Raw genomic sequence first — 22,847 nt, forward strand, 5'->3', positions numbered from 1 at the left:
GAAAAGGAAGTAAAACCATCTTTTTTCACAGGCAATGTTATCATCTATATAGAAAGTCTTATGGAATGTACAAAAAAGTTAATAAAACTTAAGGAAACATGATGAGGTTGCTGGATAAAATACCAGTATATAAAAATCAGCTGTATTTCAATATACAAGCCATTAGCAATCCAAATATGACCTTAAGAAAAAATGTGATTCACAATAGCATAAACAGAAATACTTAGGAATAGGTTTAAGAAAACACGTATAAGACCTACACACTGAAAACTGCAAAGTGTTGCTAACAGAAATTAAAGTTGACCTAAATAATGGAGAAATACATCATTTTCATCGATTGAGTCAATATTGTTACAATGACAATTTTCTCCAAATTAATTTTTAAGTTCAACAAAATCCCTATCAAAATTAAAATGGGCTTTCTGGTTGGAAATTCACAAGCCAATCTTAAAATACTATTGGAAATACAAAAGACCTGGAAGTGCCCAGTTTTTAAAAATAATGAAGTTAGAAGATTCTCATTACCTAGTATCAATACTTATTATAACCCCACAGTAATCAAAATAGTGTACTAGTGTAAAGACATAACAAAGTCCAGAAACAATCCTACACAATTTACGAGTAATTTACGGGAATTCAACTCAATGGGAAAAGATAGTACTTTGAATTGGAACAATTGGATATCCAAATACAAAAAGCTAAATTTAGACCCTTTCCTCACATCTTACAGAAAAACTAACTTGAGAAGAATCACAGATCTAAATGGAAGAACTAATACTATGAAATTGCAAGAGGAAAACGAAGAAGAAAATACTTGTGATTTTGGGATAGGCAAAATCACAATTAGGTAATTCTTAGGTATACCAATTGCATGATCAATCTATAAAATATTAAGAAATTAAACATTTAAATTAAAATGCTTTCTCTACAAAAGAAAATTGAGACAAGTCACAGAATGAAAAACATATTTATAAATCACATCTGCTTTTTAAAAAAACTCGTATGCTAATAAAGACTTCTTACAACGCAATTAAGACCAACAACCCAATTTAAAACATCAGCAAGACTGAAATAAACAATTCAAAGATATATAAAGAAATGATAAACATGAAATGATGCTTAACACCCTTAGTCATCACAGAAATGCATATTAAAACTACTTTGGGACATCACTGAAATGGGTATAAAAAAAAAAGACAATACCAAGAGTAGGGAAGGATGCAGAGAAACTGGCACCCTCATACATTACTGGTAGGAATATAAAATGGTACAGCCACATTAAAAAATAGTTCAGCGGTCTCCTCAACAGTTAAATACATATTTGCCATAAAATACAGCAATTACATTCCTAGGTATCTACCTTAGCTAAGAGAAACGAAAACATAGGTCCACTTAAAGACTTGCACATGAATGTTTACATCAGTATTATAATGGCCAAAAGATGATCAGTGTTTGCCTGTCACTAGAGATAGGAATGGGTTTGAATATAAACACACATAAGAGAACTAAATAGACGGAAGTCTACTAAAACTGGTAAGGGTTGCACAATTGTACCGATTTACTAAAACTCACTCAAATACATATTTATGATAGATAAATTTAATGGTAGGTAAATTATATAATAAAGCTATTCACATAGAATTAAAAAATCAGCAGTGTCAGAAAAAGTATTTGGTTTACATATATAAACAACCTGATACCAACATGTTAGTCCTAGTACCAGGTTTATAAATAAAATGTTGCACCCTGCTATAGTTAACAGGTGAAGTAGGAGTTTACCTAAAGTCCTTTATCACTAGGGAAAATATGTGAGATCTGGTATGCAACATCTGGTGTGCATATACAATTAGGTACCTCATCAGGTTTACTTTTTACTGAAGTGAAATTCACATAACATAAAATTAACCATTTTAAAGTGTATATTTCAGTGGCATTTAGTACATTCATAACATTATGCAACCAGTACCTCCATCTAATTCTAGTATTTTCATCACCTCCCAAAAAACTCTGTACTCACTAAGCAGTTATTCTTTACTCCCCTCCTCTCACTAGTCCCTGTCCCCCACCAATATGCTGTCTTTCTCTATGGATTTATCTATTCTGGATATTTCACATAAATGGAATCATAAAGCAATCTTTTGACTCCAACTTCTCTTAGTACGCATAATGTTTTTAAGCATGTATCAGCACTTTATTCCTTTTTATGGCAGAGTAATATTCCACTGTCTGGATATACTACAACTTATTTATCCATTCATCACCCACTGATGGACATCTGGATTGTTTCTACCTTTTGGCTATTGTGAACAGCGCTGCTGTGAAGATTTGTTTAGGTACCTGTTATCAACTCTTTGGGGGTACAAATCTAGGAGTAAAAATGCTGGGTCATATGATAATTCTAACATTATAACAAATACATTACATTCTACATTATAACATTCTACATTATACATTCTACATTATAACAAATTCTACATTATAACAAATCTAGGAGTAGAATTGCTGGGTCATATGACAATTCTACATTATAACTTTTTGAAGAATTGCCAGACTGTTTTCCACAGCCAACCTCATCAGGTTTTCAAGTATCTACAATCCTGGTGAATTTCTTAAATTCTCTTTACGACTTCCTAGCCCAAGTTTTAGAGCAGGTTTCAGCATATCTATATGAAAACTTCCTCTACAGAAAAATCTCTCCTCTTGTAGGAAAAATGAAAGCAAGGTTACACTAATGGCCAAAATTCAAATTATTATACATATGCTGGCTTTAAATGCATAAAGCACCAAACATACCACAATTAAATAGTGAAAAAAATAACTGAACTAAGAGTAGTCAAATCTCTTCTTCTATACCTGTGCCTTAGGAGGAAACTGGTTTGTGAATTAAGCATCTTCTGAACAGGAGTGGACTCTTAAGAAATTCCACTGAACATAACTAGGGTGATAGAGAACCATAATGTGTTTAAGGCTGAGAAAGAGATAAAGACTATTCTGCAACTGGCTGATACTGCTGAGATGACAATATAAGATACAAACTTCACTCCTCTAACTCAACGAAGAGAAAAACTGAGACTCACACAGCTAAGCCAAGGTCTGGAAGGAATGAATACAGTGACCAGATAAGCCCTGACCAGGAATACAAAATTATTCAGCACCCAACAAGGTAAAATTCACAATGTTTTAGTATCAATAAAAGGTATGCAAAGAAGCAGGAAAATATAACCTATAATGACAAGGGAAAAAAATCAATAAAAACAAATCTGAAAATGAAACAGATGACGGAATTAGGAATTAATAACACAATGACCAGATAAGCCAAGGTCTGGAAGGAACTAATAATAGATAAGATAACCTGTTAAGGAAAAAAATATTCCAGGATTCATGAATTATTTTGATCACTACTATGATTTAGATGACCCCTACAAAATGTATGTAGAAATTTAATTGCCAAAGTAATGGTATTTGGAAGTAGGGCCTTTAAGAGGTGATGAGGTCATGAAAGCTCCATCTTCATGAATATACTAATTACATTATCTTGGGAGGGAATTATCAAGGGGGTGGGCCCCAGTTAAAAGGACAGGTTAGGCCCAGTTTCCTCTCCCTTTCTTGCCATGGGATGACTCTCGCCAGAGGCCTGTGCCATGTTCTTGGTTTTCTCAGCTTCCAGAACCATGAGCTAAATAAACTTCCTTTCTTTATAAATTACCCAGTCTGTGGTATTCTGTTAAAGCAGAATACAGCAACAGAAAACAGACTAAGACAACCACCATGCCAAGGTAAAATGGCTGATGAACGGGATGATTGGTGCCATTTTTTTTATCTGTTTCTTTTCTCTACAGTCTTCTTTACTCTTTAGGTATCCCCTGTTAAGAGTACCTAATTCAGCTACTCAACTGGAAAGGTCATAGAGAAATATGTTATAAATTGTAAAAGTTAAATCAAAAGAGTCAATCTACAACAGATTGCAAAATGCCATCCACATTAATGAGCACCATCCATCCACTTTTAGAATGGCCCAGTTCCATCAAACATTAGTATTCATCACCTGGTGATCTTGTTAAAATGTAGATTCTCAATCAGCAGTTATAGGGTGGGGCCAGAGATTCTGCCTAACAAGTTCCCAGGTAGTATCAAGGACTATACTTTGAGTAGCAAGACTACACAATCTTGGTTATTAAATATATTTTAGAAGAACAGGAACCTACCAAAATACGTGCACTATTGTAGTAATACATAATGTACATTAAAAATAATACAGAAAACATCCACTTACACCAAGATGGAGTAACAGAAACTGGCTTTACCCACCCACCTGAAACAATGATAAATAGCACAAAATATATGAAACAGTGGTTTCATACACTGGATATAAGAACAGTACGCCCCAAGAGAGAGAAAACAAAGTAGGTAATCCAAAATTACTGCCTAGATTTTCCAAACTGCAGTTCTAAGATGGGCAACCAAGGTAAACCCTGGAAGTTTCCCTAAGTTGAACAGACCAAGATCGTAGTCTGTGAAGGCCAGGGCAGCTGGAGTTCGCAGGGCAGAATACCAGAGGAGACAACTGCAAAGAGAAGGCTCTGAAAATCTGCTGAGCATCTGCAAGTCTTCAGGTAGTAATGATCCGTGAATAAGTCTTAGGAAATTATGAGGCCAGGGAAAAACCAACCAAGAGGAGAAGAGATAAAAATTACCAAATCTTTTACACGACTGGCAGAAACGTGGTTTCCCACCAGCTACAGTGGAAAACCTCAGAATTCACAAGATACTGCATGGAATACTGAGAAGAATACTAAGTAGTGGGGAAAATCAGCCCTAGACTAAATGCTATTCTGGTCGTGCCTAAAAAAGTCATAAAAGTAAGCCTCAAAAGGATATTTTTTCCAAGTAACTTAACTATACCTCAGAACAAATCTCACAAATATGTACAAAAATGCAAAAGTATTCAGCACCGAACAAGGTAAAATTCACAATGTTTTGGCATGCAATAAAAAAGCATCAGATATGTCAAGGTGCAGGAAAACACAGTCTGTAATGAAATTTTTTTTTTAATCAATAAAATCAGATCCAAAAATGAGACAGATGACAGAATTAGTAAACAGGGATATTAAAAGTTACTATAACAGTACTCTATATGCTCAAGAAAGCTGAGGAAAATTAAACAGCACGTTAAGTAAAAATACGGAAAACACTGATGAAATCAAAATTTTAGAGATGGAAACTGAGTGTCTGAGATTAAAAAAACACACTGGCTAGTATTAAAAGCAGATTAAGACACTGCAATAAAAAAAAAAGTGAATAAACCTGAAGTCACAGCAACAGAAACTATCCAAAATGAAACACAGAATAAACACCAAAAATAAAATTATAATGAATAAACACAGCTTCAGTGGGCTGTGAACAACTTAAAGGGGACTGCTGTAAGTATAACTAGAGTCCTCAAAGAAATAAAGGAAGGGCAATATTTGCAGTAAAAAATGTCTGAAATTTCCCCAAATATAATGAAAACTATAATAAATCCACACATCTAAGAAACCCTACAAACTCAAGTATAAGAAACATGGGAAAAAAAAAAAACTATCTCAGTCACATTATAATCAAGAAGTCAGAGATTAAAAAAAAATCAAAGGAGCAGGAAAGTCAATCCATCAAAGAGACCAGGAAGTAACACAGATAAACGAAGTAGTAACAAGGACATTTAACGTTTTTGTAACTGTACCCTATCTGTTCAAGCAGATAGGATTTCTATAAACTAGAAATAGAAGAAAACATTAAGAAAAAAAAGGAAGCTAAAAAAAGTTAAGAGACACGGAGGATAACAAAAATAAATTGAACTTCTAGCTAAGAAAATACAATATCTGAGATTAAAAATGCATTCAGTTCATGCCTATAAGCCCAGCACTTTGGGAGAGCAAGGCAGGAGAATCACTTGAGCCCAGGAGTTTGAGACCAGTGTAGGCAACATAGCGAGATTTCATCTCCACAAATAATCAAAAACTTAGCTAGTCATGGTGGCACATGCCTGTGGTCCCAGCTACTAGGGACGCTGAGTTGGACTGCTTGAGCCCACAAGTTTGAGAATGCAAATGAGCTCTGTTTGTGCCACTGCACTCCAACCTGGGCGACAGAGCAAGACCCTGCCTCAAAAACAAACCAACCAATAAAAAAGTAGCACTCAATGAGATTAACAGCAGATTAGAAAATTCAGAAGCAAAGATTAATAAATTTAAAGACATTGCATTAGAAATGACCCACAAATGAAACTCAAAAGAAAAAAAATGAATATAGTATCAGTGAGTTGTGAGACAACTTTAAGTGGCCCAAAAGAGTCCTTGAACAAGAGCCCTGAGGACTGCAAAAACAAACCCAAAGACAAGAAAAAAACGCAAAAACAACACCAAGGTACATAAAAAACAAACTGCTTAAAATCAATGATAAAAATCAATCTTAAAAGCAGCCAGAGGAAAAAAGACACATTATGTACAGAGGATCAAAGGTATACTAGGATTTCTTGTCATAAACTATGCAAGTCAAAAGGCAGTCTTAAAAGAAAATTACAATTCCATACCAAAGGAAAATACCTTTCAAAAAAAGTAAAAGATTTTCAGACATACAAAAGTTAAAAGATTTTCTCATCAGTAGAACTGCACTACAATAAACTGCTAAAGGCATTTCTTCAGATAGAAGGGAAATGATGCTGTACAGAAAACAAGACCAAACATAACTTATCAGACATGTCAAATTATTTAAGAAACGTATCAAAAACATGGCCAGGCATGGTAGCTCATGCCTGTAATCCCAGAAATTTGGGAGTCCAAGGTGGGACGATTGCTTGAGCCCAGGAGTTTGAGACCAGCCTATTTGAGTTTGAGACCCTGTGTTGCCTCTAAAAAAAAAAAAGAAAAAAAAAATTAGCCAGGTGTGATGGTGCATGCTTTTTGTCCCATCTACTAGGAAGGCTGAGGCAGGAGGATCGCCTGAGCCCACAGGTCAAGGCTGCAGTGAGCCATGACTGCGCAGAAGAAAAAAAAAATCATGTCAATAGATGCAAAAAAAGCACTTGACAAAATCCAGTATCTAAATATTTTATACCCATAGACATAAATACATATGCAAACAAAATCTCTGCAAACTAAGAACAGAAGTTCCTCAAACTGATAAATAAAAAGCATCTGTGAAAAACTAACAGGTAATATCATGCTTAATGATGAAAGCCTGAGTGTTTTTCTCCTAATATGAGGAACAAGAAAAGAATGTCCTCTTTTATTACTTCAAGTAAACATTGTATTAGAGGTTCAATAAGACATGAAAAAGAAATTGTTCAAAAGGGACAAGTAAAACCATCTTCACTAGCAGAAATCAAACAGCAAAAAAGAAACTTTTAAAGAGTGAAATAAGAAACAAAGTGACTTTAAAAAGAAAGCTACTCACTCGGCGCATACTGTTTTTCCCGCTGAGGTATGTGCAGATACTAGAACAGACTGATTATTGTCAACACACTGAATGGCCTCTCTTTGAAAAGCATCAAGAATGAATGGGTATTCCTATAAAAACAAAATATTAATATCTGCATAAAAACATCTAGTTGTATCAAAGCATACTTAAAATCAAAACACAAGCAGGCTACCCCCCAAAGCATTCTGGGAGTATTCCTTTATGATTTTATTTAGAAAATATACTACACATTAGTGAAAATAAGGAAGAGTACACTACATTTTTGCCCAAACAACACAGAAGCTAATTCTGCTCTCTAATCTTTCAATTATTACATTATGTTGGTGTCTATTATATTAACAATAAAATAATCATTACCATTTACCAAAAACAAGCTCTGTGGCCAGGCACTGTGTAACACATTTTCCATATATTATTACTAATTTTCACAACAACCCCTATCATAGATATTATTTCCTTTCATAGGTAGGAACTCTGAGGCTCTAAAAGTCTCTCAGTAAAGTTCACTCCGTAGAGGCAGAATATTACATCTATTAGACTTTAAGAGTTCATGCATACTCTACCATACCGCCTTTTTTATTTAAGAAAATTACTTGGAAAATTAAACCTTAAAAATTTCTTGGCCTTTTAAGGTCTATCAGGCCTTCCAAATCCGTCTAAAAAAAGCACAGAGTTCCGGTTTCATTAGAAGCCTGTTAAAACCCTAAAACTACAGGCAAAAACTAGTACAATTTTTTTCTGGAGAAACGTTGATAACTTTCATTACATTCTTTTAAAAGGTTGAGAATCACAATTTTAATATTTTAAAATCTCATCATGTGATGGCTGGTTTCCAGCATAGTTGTTAACTGATTCAGTTCTCATTATATTTGTCTTTAGTTGGCTTGTTCTTGATACATACATATACATGTTGTGGGAAATAGAAAAATCTCATTTGAAATAAGAATTTTAAGAAAAAGAGAGTCTCACGAAACTATATAAACTGTATTACCCAAAGTACAGACCTTAGCAGCTTTTCCAACTCGTGGTTTAAGTGGTAAATAATCCTCATCTGCAGGAAGTGCAACCTGACAACAAAGTAAAAAAGAAAAAAAAACACCTCACCAACTATTTGAGAACTGATGTATTTAGCATTCCATAATGAATGATGGTTTGGAAAATAAAACTGATGAACTAGAGTGATGAACTTTAGCTGTCTCAGACACTGTAAATCAAATAACTGTCTTTAAGAACAAGGCAAAAAGCTAGTTTCAACACTCAGAAATTACATCTACTCGCATTTGTCTAAGGGTAATAATTGAAAGCTGATGTTTATCTCCGTGAGGAAACTGTGTACTTTTTAAAGTTGAAACTACTACAAAACAGAAGAATAACAACACGGTGGGTAGAAAACAACATAGAACAGAAAGAGAAACTTTTGAATGCTCATATGCTGACAGGGAATGGCAATTAGAAAAAAAGAGACTCTAGAAATAGTTAAGGGAAAAGGAAATTAATAAAGTCTTTGTGCAGTGTGGCGATTCCTCAAGGATCTACAACTAGAAATACCATTTGACCCAGGATCCCATTACTGGGTATATACCCAAAGGACTATAAATCTTTCTACTACAAAGACACATGCACACGTATATTCATTGCGGCACTATTCACAACAGCAAAGACTTGGAACCAACCCAAATGTCCATCAATGATAGACTGGATAAAGAAAATGTGGCACATATACACCATGGAATACTATGCAGCCATAAAAGTTGATGAGTTCATGTCCTTTGCAGGGATATGGATGAAGCTGGAAACTCATTCTCAGCAAACTATCACAACAACACAAAACCAAACACTGCCATGTTCTCACTCATAAGTGGGAGTTGAACAATGAGAACACATGGACACAGGGCAGGGAATATCACAAACTGGGGCCTGCAGAGAGGTAGGAGGCTAGGGGAGGGATAGCATTAGGAGAAATACCTAATGAAGGCTGACAGGATCATCCTGTGCAGCAAACCACCATGGCAGGTGTATACCCATGTAACAAAACTGCATGTTCTGCACATGTACCCCAGAACTTAAAGTATAATAATTAAAAATAAATAAAGTCTTTGTGGAGATAGGATAAGACATAACCAAGAATACTGGCAGAGGAACCATCCTTAGTCTGGAAGGGGAATGTGACACGTACAAATAGCCTTGGTGATGGAGGTTATAATCAGAGGACATTTCAACTTGATATCCTCAAGCCTGTGAAGAGGAAAAGTCACCCTGCTGAGAAAGTAGGAAGAAGTGACAGAAAGGTGGGCTTGAAGATAATCATGGAGCACAGAAGGGGCTTTTGACCTTCTGAGAATAGAGTTTGTATTTCTTTTTTCTTTTCTTTTTTTGAGACAGAGTCTCGCTCTGTCACCCAGGCTGGAGTACAGTGGCGCGATCTCAGCTCACTGCAACCTCCACCTCCCTGGTTCAAACAATTCCCCTGCCTCAGCCTCCTGAGTAGCTGGGATTACAGGCACATGCCACCATGCCTGGTTAATTTTTTTTGTATTTTTAGTAGAGACGGTTAGCCAGACGGTTTCACCATGCTGGCCAGACTGGTCTCAAACTCCTGACCTCAGGCAATCCGCCTGCCTCGCCCTCCCAAAGTGCTGGGATTATAGACGTGAGCCACTGTGCCCAGCCATGTTTATGTTTTTCCATCTTTTATAAGCCCAGATAACTGAATAGGGTCTAACATATCTTGAATGATCAAATGGACATCACACCTGTCAGACACTATGTACTACCTCTAAAGAAACATAAGAGACTTTCAGTAGAAAAGTATTTTAAAAGATAAATTTCTAGAAATCATGTCCTTTGCAGTAACATGGATGCAGCTGGAGGCCATCATCCTGATTTAACGCAGAAACAGAAAATCAAATACCGCATATTCTCACTACGTTTAGTGAGAGCTAAACATAGGGTACACATGGACATAAACATAAGAACAACAGACACTGAGGACTCCAAAAGCAGGAAGTGAAAGTGGGAAAGGGTTGAAAAACTATTTAATACCTACTGGGTAGTATGTTCACTATTTGGGTGACGGGTTCAACTGAACCCCAAACCTCAGCATTACACGATATACCCATGTAACAAACCTGCACATGGCTAGGCACAGTGCCTCACGCCTGTAATCCCAGCACTTTGGGAGGCCAAGATGGCTGGATCACTTGACGTCAGGAGTTTGAGACCAGCCTGAGCAACATGGTGAAACCCAGTCTCTACTAAAAATAAAAAAAAAAAAATTGAAAAAAAAAAAATTAGCCAAGCGTGGTGGCACGCACCTGTAATCCCAGCTGCTTGGGAGGCTGAGGCAGAAGGATTGCTTGAGCCTGGGACGTGGAGGTTGCAGTGAGCCAAGATCACATCACTGCACTCCAGCCTGGACGACATAGTGAGACTCTTAAAAAAAAAAAAAAAAAAAAAAAACCCCCAAAAAAACAACACTTGCATATGTACCACCTCCTGAAAAAATCAAACTTGCATATGTACCACCTCCTGAACCTGAAGTTAAAAAAAAAAAGATAAGGTTCTAAACCTACATTGAAAGCCTTTTTGTTAATTTGGATTACTCTGCTTATTCAACAGACTTTTAATGAGATTCTCCAGTTACCTCTAAAAATAACTTGCTATAATGCTTATAATAAAAAATTCTGAGAAGGAAATAGTGTTACAGTTCCATCATGTCCCTAATGTGTATAAATTCTCACTTCTAAATGGATACAAGCTATCTCTGACCACCATCTTGTGGCAGAACAAAGAAACTGCAATTTATCAGTCACTGGAGCAAGACATGAAGTAGCATGTAACCTTCAAAAATAGCACTGTTACTTAACTTTAGGAGTATGAATGCTCTAAACACCTACTCTGTGCTAGGTACTTTACCTAATTTACTTCTATAATCCTCACAACCACACCACAAGGTAGATCCCTTTATTGCAAATTTAAAAACTACAAAAAAACAATGTTTTTAAATAAACAAAGAGGTTAAGAAATTTACCCAAGATTGGCCAGGCGCAGTGGCTCATGCCTGTAATCCCAGCACTTTGGTAGGCTGAGGCAGGTGGATCACGAGGTCAGGAGTTTGAGACCAGCCTGGCCAACATAGTGAAACCCCATCTCTACTAAAAATACAAAAATTAGCCGGGCGTGGTGGCGCACGCCTGTAATCCCAGTTACCCAGGAGGCTGAGGCAGGAGAACTGCTTGAACCCGGGAGGCGGAGGTTGCAGTAAGCCGAGATTGCGCCACTGCACTCCAGCCTGGTCGACAACAGCGAACCTCTGCTTTAAAAAAAAAAAAAAAAAAAAAAAAGAAGTTAAAATAAGAAATTTACCCAAGATTATAGTTAAGAAAAATGCTGGGGGAGGATCTGAACCCAAGTTTAATTACAAAGCCCCAACTCTTCCACTAGGTACCCCATGGAAACTATTTATTGTTTCCAAGGTCCTCATGGCTAAACTGTTTGCTGATCGTCATACTAGATAGTCCAAAGAAAAATCCCATTTGTAACACTAACCTTCTGTATGCTGTTTGTGCTTACCTCATGTGTACACCCTTCAACAGTTTCAACTGATTGTACCTTGACTCTGGGCATCAGGTCTGCCAAACTTAAAAAAAAATTGTTTAAAGTTAGATAAAAACAAATTACTTTTCTATAATTTGATAATAAGCCTCACATTGCACTGTTAAGGAAAATGACACTGTCCAGTCATCAGTATTCCAAATAGGAAAAACTTTGGCTATTAAGAATACATAGAAATGTTTTCACATTATGCAAATATATGCTGAAAATTAAAAATGACCAGTTAACATCTTTTATTACAGATACAGAACAGACTGCCAAGTGATTATTCAAATAATTATGTCAGCTTAGTTCCAATAACTATTTTGAATAAAAAGTACCTCTACCAAGCACTGTCACCACTTCAAAACATAAGCTGGTTATAAACCATTACACAATAGAAAGTATAAAGTAAACTAGCCCAATTCATTTGTTGCTATTATTTATAGAAGTGTTCCTGGCCAGGCACAGTGGCTCACACCTGTAATCCCAACACTTTGGGAGGCTGAAGTGGGTGGATCACTTGAGCCCAGGAGTTCAAGACCAGCTTGGGCAATACGGCAAAAACTCACTACAAAAAAACTCAAAAATTAGCATACGTGATGGCACGCGCCTGTAGTCCTAGCTACTCAAGACATTGAGGCAGGAGAATCACCTGACCCTGGGGAGGCTGAGATGGCAGTGAGCTGTGATCACACCACTGCACTCCAGCCTGGGTGACAGAGTGAGACAATGTCTCAAAAAAAAAAAAGTTCCTTATTCTCATCAAAATCCTACATTATGCTATCTAGGTCCTCTGTTTAGACTCTGAAAAGGCAAAACTGGATAAACTGAAGAAAAATAGATGTATTTCTGTGCTAGATTATTATCTTACTTATCGTACTTCTGAGATTTAAGTCAATAATATTACTTTGGACAAACTCAAAAGTTACAAACAAGTAACAATGACTTTAAACTACAAATATTATTTTGTAACTTATTATAGTAGCCTGGGAAAATGGTGCATCTTAAATATTCCAGTGACACATCTATCACCATTTATAGGAGATAATTTTACTAACTGTAACAAAAGTTAACTGGTTTTAAAAAAAAATCACAGAAATTGTAAACTCTTCATGGTAGTGCCAAGTTCAAATATGGAACATTAGAAGGGAGGAGCAAAGTTGTAAAGATCATTACCACAATACAAAACAGGTCAACCAAGGGTACTGGCATCAACTTTTAGAAAGCTCCAGCTTCCAAAATCAGATAAATACCAGCGATTCCAGCCACAGATAACCATAGCAGGAGTCTTGAGATGCACAGCCACTCTACTCCACATGCAACAATGAAAATCTAATTCGCTCTAATGTTCCTTCCCACTTATTCCTTCCACTGAGTTAGCTTTATTTTTTCCCTTTTATTCCACTCTTCCAGTTATCCTCCTCCTGAGGCATTACAAATAAAGAAAATGTATTTTTTTTAAATCAGGTTTTAAGACTTTTTTCTCAAAACTGGATTCTAAAGTATTAAAAGATGAGTATTTTCTATATTGCTTTCCAACTCCCCAAACTTAGGTAAGTGTTCTACATTTACATGCCTGTGTAAAAATAGAAAGAATATCTTCATTTCTCTAATACGGGCATATATCTAAGTAGCAACATGGAGACAATTTTTAAAACCTCATGTAACCACCTGAATTATGAGTTACTAACATTTAGGACTTTGGAAATATTACCTTAAGTCTTCAGTTATTGACTCTTCTATCCTGGGCTTCTTTCCAAAAATGGGTTCATCTGTACCTTCGAAATCTACATCTCTCTTATTTTTTCCATTATTAGTTGATTCTGATTGTAATTTACCATCAAAACGTTTCCTGAAAAGTAAACAGTTTGGAATGAATTCTGCAGTATCCACTTTTACTTTAAGGGCAACATCATAAAATACTGCTCTATACCATTAACAGAAAGTCATGTTTTAAATAGATGAATGTTACAAACAACAACTGGTTGAAGGCCGGAATACCTTAACTTTATAACTAGTAAAACTGAATACTACTGCATTTGTATTTCATTTTTCTTTGACGGTTTAAAGTTATCTTAAAATTCACATTAACATAACTATTAAATATATTTTCTTTAAAACTGTAAATTAAAACATCATTAGACATTAACATGAGTTACCTTTAACAAACATTTAATGCTTTCTCTAAAGGCATGATACTACTATTTGGAAGAAAATTTTTTGTGATTAGATTTGCTGGTCAAAAGTAGTGACAATAAATGACGTTTGGAGCCGGGCACGGTGGCTCATACCCGTAATCCAAGCACTTTGGGAGGCCGAGGTGGATGATCACTTGAGGTCGGGAGTTAGAGACCAGCCTGGACAGCATGGCAAAATCCCATCCCTACTAAAAATACAAAAATGAGCTGGGTATGATGGCGCATGCCTGTAGTCCCAGCTACTCGAGAGGCTGAGACAGGTGAACTGCTTGAACCCAGAAGGCAGATGCTGCAGTAAGCTGATATCGCGCCACTGCACTGCAGCCTGGGAGACAAAGCAAGACTGTCTCAGAAAAAAAAAAAAAAAAAAATAGATGTTTGGTACACTGAATATCCATAGGGGGAATTCAATCTGACCTTTACCTCATCATACACAAAAATAAATTCCATGTGAATTTTAGATCTGTGAAAAGGCAAAAACAACAAAGAATCTAGAAGATAAAATGAGAAAATGATCTTCCGGACTTCTTAACCAGGAGAGAAAATTAGGGGTGAGGATTATAAATCAATTTTTAAAAGATAACCCAATTAAAAAAATGAGCAAAGGACTTAGTGGGCACTTTAGAAAAGAGGATATTCAAATGGGCAACAAGCACATGAAAAGGAGCTCAACACCATTACTTATGACAGAATTGTAAATCAGATATCAGGTCAGTGGCTCAAACTTTTTGGTTTCAGAATCCTTTCTCAGTCTTAAAAGTTATAAGAAACTCTAATGAATTTTATGTGGTTGTATCTATTGATATTTGCAATATTAGATATTAAGATTAAAATTTTTTAAAATACTTATTCACTTTAAAATGGCAACAGTCAAACCACTACATATTAACATGAGTAACATTTTTGGTAAAAAATAACTATTTTCTAAAAAAATTTTAACGAGAATGGCATAGTTTTTATATTTTTGCAAATCTCTCATGTCTGGCTTAACAGAAACAGCAGGATTCACCTGTTTCTGTATTCAACTTGCTATGACACACTGTTTTGGTCAAAGCATATGAAGAAAAATCTAGCCTTACACAGATATGTAACTAAAAAAGGACAGGGTATTTTAATAGACTTTTCGGAAAATTGTGACTTTGCCCCTCTGATCCCGTAACAAAACAGTCACACTCAGAACTGCTATTCCATTTACAGTCATGAATTGTGCAAACGATGTTGAGCCAAAGCCAAACATAAAAATATATTTTGTATGATTCCACTTACATAACAGTCCCAAACAAAAAAACTAACACATGTTGTTATCAGGACAGTTATTTTTCTAAGGGACACAGAGGGGTTGTAATATTCTATTTTTTTGCACAGAATGGTGGCTGCGTGGATGTGTTCCACACACTCTAAAAATCCATCCCATAATCTGCACACTTTTCTTTATGTTTTATTTAAACAATTTTTAGGCTGGGCGGGGTGACTCATGCCTGTAATCCCAGTACTTTGGGAGGCCAAGGCGGGCGGATCACGAGGTCAGGAAATCGAGACCATCCTGGCTAACATGGTGAAACCCCGTCGTCTCTACTAAAAATACAAAAAATTAGCCGGGTGTGGTGGTGGGCACCTGTAGTCCCAGGTACTCGGGAGGCTGAGGTAGGAGAATGGCATGAACCCAGGAGGTGGAGCCTGCAGTGAGCTGAGATCGCGCCACTGTACTCCAGCCTGGGCGACAGAGCAAGACTCCCTCTCAAAAAAAAAAAAAAAAAAAAAAGACTTTTTAATAAAGGGTAAAACAATACTGATCCATATGCTTGAACAACCTTTCCTTAATGAAGTCCATTCTCTGATACCTAGCAAAACCTAAAATTTGTAAATTCTGTCACTCCCAATTTTGCGAAAAAGCTATTCATTCTAGTCCCATTTTTGTTGCTGACTACTTATGTGAACCTCTTCTGGACAGGTCATCAATATCCTTGGGCCTCAGTAAAACAAGACATTTGGACAATAACTGAGATCCTTTCTAGGTGTAACATTCTATTATTCTATCTCTGAGTAAGCAACAACTAAGCCACTATATTTAAAACATTCTATTAGGAGCTGGTTAAAGTCTATAAAACAAAGAAACATGAAAGTTCCCAAACCTTTGAGAAACTGAAATTCATGGTAGAACACTTCTGGTCAGAAGTGCTACATTATTCTTTAATATTGCATGTCAGACTTTTAGGACTCTAATTATTTATTTCTCTCATAGCTTGGTATGTATGTCACATGTGGAACTTGCACACAAACATCTGAGTTATCCAGAAAGGCTGGAAATGAAGTGTTGTAGATAACCAGCTTACTTTTTAAGGACAAGGTTTTAATTTATTGAAACCATCTGAGAATGTTATTCTTCTTAGTTCATAAGGGTAGCATGCTCTATACATAGCACAAGAAAGAGCACCAAATTGGCCATTAAGCCCAAACAACAAATTTGGCCAACATCTAATTATAACTTATTGGCCAACAAACCCAAACTGGGATAACTAGCCTGTAATTACAGAGTATAAAAATCAATCTCTAACCTATAGAGGAATTTGGCAACACCTAGCAACACATTCTAAAATGTTAAGGTCATGAAATTCAAAGACTAGTACATATTACATGAGACAAAAAAGACATGACAACCAAATCACTTAATCCTATACAGAATTATTTTCTTATAAAGGACATTAAAGCAATTGGCAAAATCTGGATAAGTCTGATTAGGTTAACAGTACTGTATCAATATATAATTTCCTAATTTTGATAACTATAAACTGTGGTTACATAAAAGAATGCTCTCATTTTCAGAAAATATACACTAAGCAACTTAGAAATCTAGAGGTAAATGGGCAACATATCTGCAACTTACTTTAAACAGTTCAGAAAAAATTATATATCCACAAACACACATATACATATGCATTATGGGAAGAAAGAGGAAGGGAGGAAAAAGTAAATGTGGTAAAGTGTTAAAATTTAGAATATTTGAGTGAAGACGTACAAGAATTTTGGTGCCATTCTTATATATTTTCTCTAAGTCTGAAATTATGTCAAATAAGAAGTTTTTTTAAGTACTCACACTACCTGAAATGACATTTAGTACTACTTGTAATAAAAGTTAAGCAGTGACCATTGTGTACACCATTGTATCTCGCCTAGAGAAGAACATGTGCCAAGCAGAAGTATTTGGTCTTTTTAAACTTTTATTTTAGGTTTGGGGGTACATGTGAAGGTTTGCTACGCAGGTAAACACGTCATGGGGGTTTGTTGTACACATTATTTCATCATCTAGATATTAAGGCCAGTGCCCAACAGTTATCTTTTCTGCTCCTCTCCCTCCTTCCACCCTCCCTCCAAGTAGACCCCAGTGTCTGTTGTTTCCTTCTCTGTGTTCATAAGTTATCTTTTAGCTCCCATTTATAAGCGAGAACATGCGGTATTTGGTTTTCTGTTCCTGCATTCGTTTGCTAAGGATGATAGCCTCCAACTCCATCCATGTTCCTGCAAAAGACATGATCTCATTCTTTTTCATGGCTGCATAATATTTCATGGTGTATACGTACCACATTTTCTTTATCCAATCTGTCATTGATGGGCATTTGGGTTGATTCCATGTCTTTGCTATTGTGAATAGTGCCGCAATGAACATCCACATGCATGTGTCTTTATGGTAGAATGCTTTATATTCCTGTGGGTATATACCCAGTAATGGGATTGCTGGGTCTAATGGTATATCTGTTTTTAGCTCTTTGATGAATTGTCATACTGCCTTCCACAACGGTTGAACTGATTTACACTCCCACCAACAGTTATAAGTGATCCCTTTTCTCTGCAACCTTGACAGCATCTGCTATTTTTTTAGTTTTTAGTAATAGCCATTCTGACTGGTGTTAGATGGTATCTCATTTGTGGTTTTGATTTGCAATTCTCTAATGATCAGTGATATTGAGCTTTTTTTATATGCTTTCTGGCCCCATGTATGTCTTCTTTTGAGAAATGTCTGTTCATGTCCTTTGTCCACCTTTTAATAAGGTTGTTTTTCTCCTGTAAATTTAAGTTCCTTATAAATGCTGCATATTAGACCTTTGTCAAATGCATAGTTTGCAAAAATTTTCTCCCATTCTGTGGGTTGTCTGTTTACTCTGTTGATAGTTTCTTTTGCTGTATGGAAGCTCTTACGTTTAATTAGATCCCATTTGTCAATTTTTGCTTTTGTTGCAATAGCTTTCGGTGTCCTTGTCATCAAATCTTTGCCCATTCCTAGGTCCAGGATGATACTGCCTAGTTGTCTTCCAGGGATTTTGTAGTTTTGGGTTTTACATTTGTCTTTAATCCACCTTGAGTTGATTTTTCTACATGGTGTAAAGAAGGGGTCCACCTTCAATTTTCTGCATATGGCTAGCCAGTTATCCCAGCACCATTTATTGAATAGCGAGCCTTTTCCCCACTGCTTCGTTTTGTTAGCTTTGTCAAAGATCAGATGGTTGTAGATGTGCAGCCTTATTTCTAGCTCTCTATTCTGTTCCATTGGTCAATGTGCCTGTTTTTGTACCAGTATCATGCTGTTTGGTTACTGTAGCCTTGTAGTATAGTTTGAAGTAGGGTAATGTGATGCCTCTCCAGCTTTGTTCTTTTTGCTTAGGACTGCCTTGGCTATTTTTGGTTCCATATAAATTTTAAAGTAGTTTTTTCTAGTTCTGTGAAGAATGTCATTGGTAGTTTGACAGGAATAGCATTGAATCTGTACATTGCTTCGGGCACTATAGCCATTTTGATGATACTGATTCTTCCTATTCATGAGCATGGGGTGTTTTTCCATTTGTTTGTATCTTCTCTGATTTCTTTGAACAGTATTTTGTAATTCTCATTGCATATATCTTTCACCTCCCTGGTTAGCTGTATTTCTAGGGTGTGTGTGTGGGAGGGGGGAGGTGTGTGGCAATTGTGAATGAGATTGCTTCTCTTATCTGGCTCTCAGTCTGGCTATTGTTGGTGTATAAGAATGCTAGTCTTTTTTGTACACTAATTTTTGTATCCAGCAGCTTTGCTGAAGTTGTTTGTCAGCTGGAGTGTTTGGGCCCAGACTATGGGGTTTCCTACATATAGAATTATGTTGTCTGCAAACAGTTTGACTTCCTCTCTTCCTATTTGGATGCCCTTTCTTTCTTTCTTTTGCCTAACTGCTCTGGCTAGGACTTGCAATACTATGTTGAATAGAAGTGGTGAGAGAGGGCAGCCTTGCCTTGTGCCAGTTTTCAAGTAGAATGCTTCTAGCTTTCACTTTTTCAGTATAATGTTGGTTGTGGGTTTGTCATAGATGGCTCTATTATATTGAGGTATGTTCCTTCAATACCTAGGTTATTGAGAGTTTTTAACATGGAGGGGTGTTGAATTTTATCGAAGGCCTTTTCTGCATGTATTGAAATAATCATGTGGTTTTTTGTCTTTAGTTCTGTTCATGTGATGACTCACATTTGTTGATAGTTGCATGTTGAACCAACCTTGCATCCTGGGGATGAAGCCTACTTGGTCATGGTGGATTAGCTTTTTGATGTGCTGCTGGATTTGGTTTGCAAGTATTCTGCTGAGGATTTTTGCATTGATATTCATCAAGGATAGTGGCCTGAAGTTTTTTGTCGTTGTGTCTCTGCCCATTTTTGATATCAAGATGATGCTGGCCTCACATAATAAGTTGGGGAGGAGTCTTTCCTCCTCAATTTTTATGAATAATATCTGTAGGAATGCTACCAGCATTTCTTTGTACATCTGGTAGAATTCTGCTGTGAATCCATCAGGTCCTGGGCTTTTTTTGGTGGGTAGGCTATTTATTACTGATTTAATTTTGGAGCTTGCCACTGGTCTGTTTAGGGAATCAATTTCTTCCTGGCTCAGTCTTGGGAGGGTGTATGTGTCCAAGAATTTATCCACCTCTTGTAGGTTTTCTAGTTTGTGTGTGTAGAGGTGTTCATAATAGTTTCTGATGGTTGTTTTTATTTCTGTGGAGTCAGTAGTAACATTTTCGTTGTAACTTCTAACTGTGTTTATTTGATTTCTGCCGGGGTATAAAATAATGATGTGAGCGTTCCACAGGTTTTTTTTTTTTTTTTTTTTCAAGTTGGGTCCCAGCTGTATCATCCAGGGTGGCCCCAGCCTCCCTACTAGCTGGGACTACAGGCATGAGCCACTGCCCCCAGCTCCACAGTCTTATACTTCACTGTACAATTATACATAAGTATAAATACAGACTATTTTTAAAATGCTAGTGTAGAACAACCACCTTCTTAGTTGATGGAGATTTGTATGAAGTACACATATACTCAGAAATAGTTCTATTCTGAGAGCTACAAAGAAGTTAACCTGATAGTAATCTCCAGTGGATTAACTATTGCTCTATGCCGCAATGGAATATGGGTTTTTGTTGTTGTTGTTGTCTGTCTCGAAAAATATATATAATAATAATAATTACAAATATTTGTCAAAATGATTTTAGACTATCTGGGCAATCTGTTTAACACAATGAAAAGCACTGGTTTAAAACGGATCAGATGCACATGTAACAAATAAAACCATACAAGGATTTGAAGAAAACATGACAAAAAATCCAAGAGCAACAAGAATGACAAACGTGATTATATTAAAATTTTTCTGAATGACAAAACATTGGGGAAAATATTTGCAATTTATGTTAGAGAAATAATATCCCTAGTCTATAAAGAGATCCAAAAATTAAGAAGGACCAACTATCAATTTTTTTAAAGATGAAAAGAAATATAAATTAACACGAATTGAAATACAATTTCTCATCTATCTCACTGACAAAAATCCAAGTTCAATACACTGTGAAAAAGGCCATAAAGTACTCTCACACATTACTGTTTGTATCAACTTTCTATTGCTGCTGTAACAGATTACCACAAATCCAGTGGCTTAAAATGGGCCCCCAACCCCTGGGCAGTTCATGGCCTGTTAGGAAACCAGGCTGCACAGCAGGAAGTGAGCAGCGAGTGAGTGAACATTACCGCCTGAGCTCTGCCTCCAGTCAGATCAGCAGCAGCATTAGATTCTCATGGGAGCACAAACCCTATTGTGAATTGTACATGTGAAGAATTTAGGTTGCGCACTCCTTATGAGAATCTAATGCCTAAGGATCTGAGGTGGAAGAGTTTCATCCCAAAACCATCCCCCTACTGCTGGTCTGTGGAAAAACTGTCTTCCATGAAACCAGCCCCTGGTGCTAAAAAGGTTGGCGACAGTTGGCTTAAAATAGGACAAATTTACTGTTTTATAGTTCAGAAAGAAAGAAGTGCAATATAGGTCTTACAAGACCAAAACTAGGGTGCTGTGTTGGCAGGGCTGTGTTCCTACCTGAAGGCTCTGGGGGAAAATCCATTTCCTTGCCACTTCCACTTCTAGAGATCACCCACATTTTCCGGCTTATGACCCTGTTCCTCCACCTTTAAAGTCAGCCAGAGCCCTTCTAATGTTGCTATCTTTCTGGTTCTCTCCCTTCAGCTTCCTTCTTTCACTTTTAAAAACCCTTGTTATTACTTCGGTCCCAACTGGATGATCCAGAATTCTCTCTCCACCTCAAGGTCAACTGATTAGCAGCATGAACTCCATCTGCAACTTTCTCCTTTGCCAAGTAACCTAACAATTTCAAACGTTCTAGGGATTGGGACATGAACATCACTGGGGGGACTGTCATTGCTACCACACTGTTGAAAACACAAAATGGTACATCTCCTGTGGAAAGGAATTTGGCTACATCTAGCAAAAATGCCTACTTAGTTACTCTCTTTGACCTAGTAATTCGCTTCTAAGAATCTATTCCAAAGATAAAATGGCAAACAACAACAACAAGAAACAGACTTCTACAAAACAGACATTGTTGCATCATTTGTAACAGCAAAAGACTGAAAACAGTACCATGTTCATTCAGAGAACATTGATTGAAGGACTGCAACTATGCAGTTGTTAAAAAAAAAAAAACAGCTCTCTACATATTGATATACGATGATCTCTTGGTCAAAATATCAAGTAAAAAAAGATGAACAGTTTTTAATGCTACCTTTTGCACAAGAAGTGAGAAATGGAGACATCTGATAGACACACATGTACACACAATTCGATATTTTCAAAAAGAAAAGAGACAAAGCAAAAACTAAAGGGGAGGGAGGAAATGGAAGAAGGGGAAAGGATGGAAGCAAGAATGTACTGTTTTAAACTTTTGATTTTGGAACTACAAAATCTTTTACATAATTTCTTAAAAATTAAATTTTTAGCAGTTCTTAAAAACTGTAAATACACTGAAACAAATGAACACAATAAATATCAAATTAGTGGCATAAACATTTAGGGAAAAGAACTACTACAGAGTATTTTCACTGTTACCACAATATATTGAGGGCAAAAGAACCACAGTTGCATTCAATATCTTATTAATTGCAAAATTATTTTTAAACTATTGTAAGTATATATAAGAAAAAGCTTAATTATGTAATTGTCAGCAGGAATGAGGGTTTTCTTTTCCTTTTTTTGAGACATGTCTCTTTCTGTTACCTAGGCTAGAATGCAGTGTCATGA

At 36.4% G+C, this 22,847-nt stretch overlaps 1 protein-coding gene across 2 annotated transcripts in view; it reads right to left on the reverse strand.

Moving 5' to 3' along the window:
- Nucleotides 1–22,847, reverse strand: part of MTREX (Mtr4 exosome RNA helicase) — a 116,777-nt gene that overhangs the window by 87,944 nt on the left and 5,986 nt on the right. For both annotated transcript variants that reach the window (XM_019013314.4, XM_063700745.1), the window contains exons 2-5: nt 13,766–13,903; nt 12,028–12,094; nt 8,460–8,522; nt 7,432–7,544 (exon numbers count right to left, since the gene is read on the reverse strand). In XM_019013314.4, the coding sequence (XP_018868859.1) occupies nt 7,432–7,544; nt 8,460–8,522; nt 12,028–12,094; nt 13,766–13,903 (381 nt within the window). The remainder of the gene's footprint in view (nt 1–7,431; nt 7,545–8,459; nt 8,523–12,027; nt 12,095–13,765; nt 13,904–22,847) is intronic.

This window comes from Gorilla gorilla, chromosome 19 (assembly GCF_029281585.2).
Source record: "Gorilla gorilla gorilla isolate KB3781 chromosome 19, NHGRI_mGorGor1-v2.1_pri, whole genome shotgun sequence".
In the NCBI taxonomy this organism is placed as follows: Eukaryota; Metazoa; Chordata; class Mammalia; order Primates; family Hominidae; genus Gorilla; species Gorilla gorilla.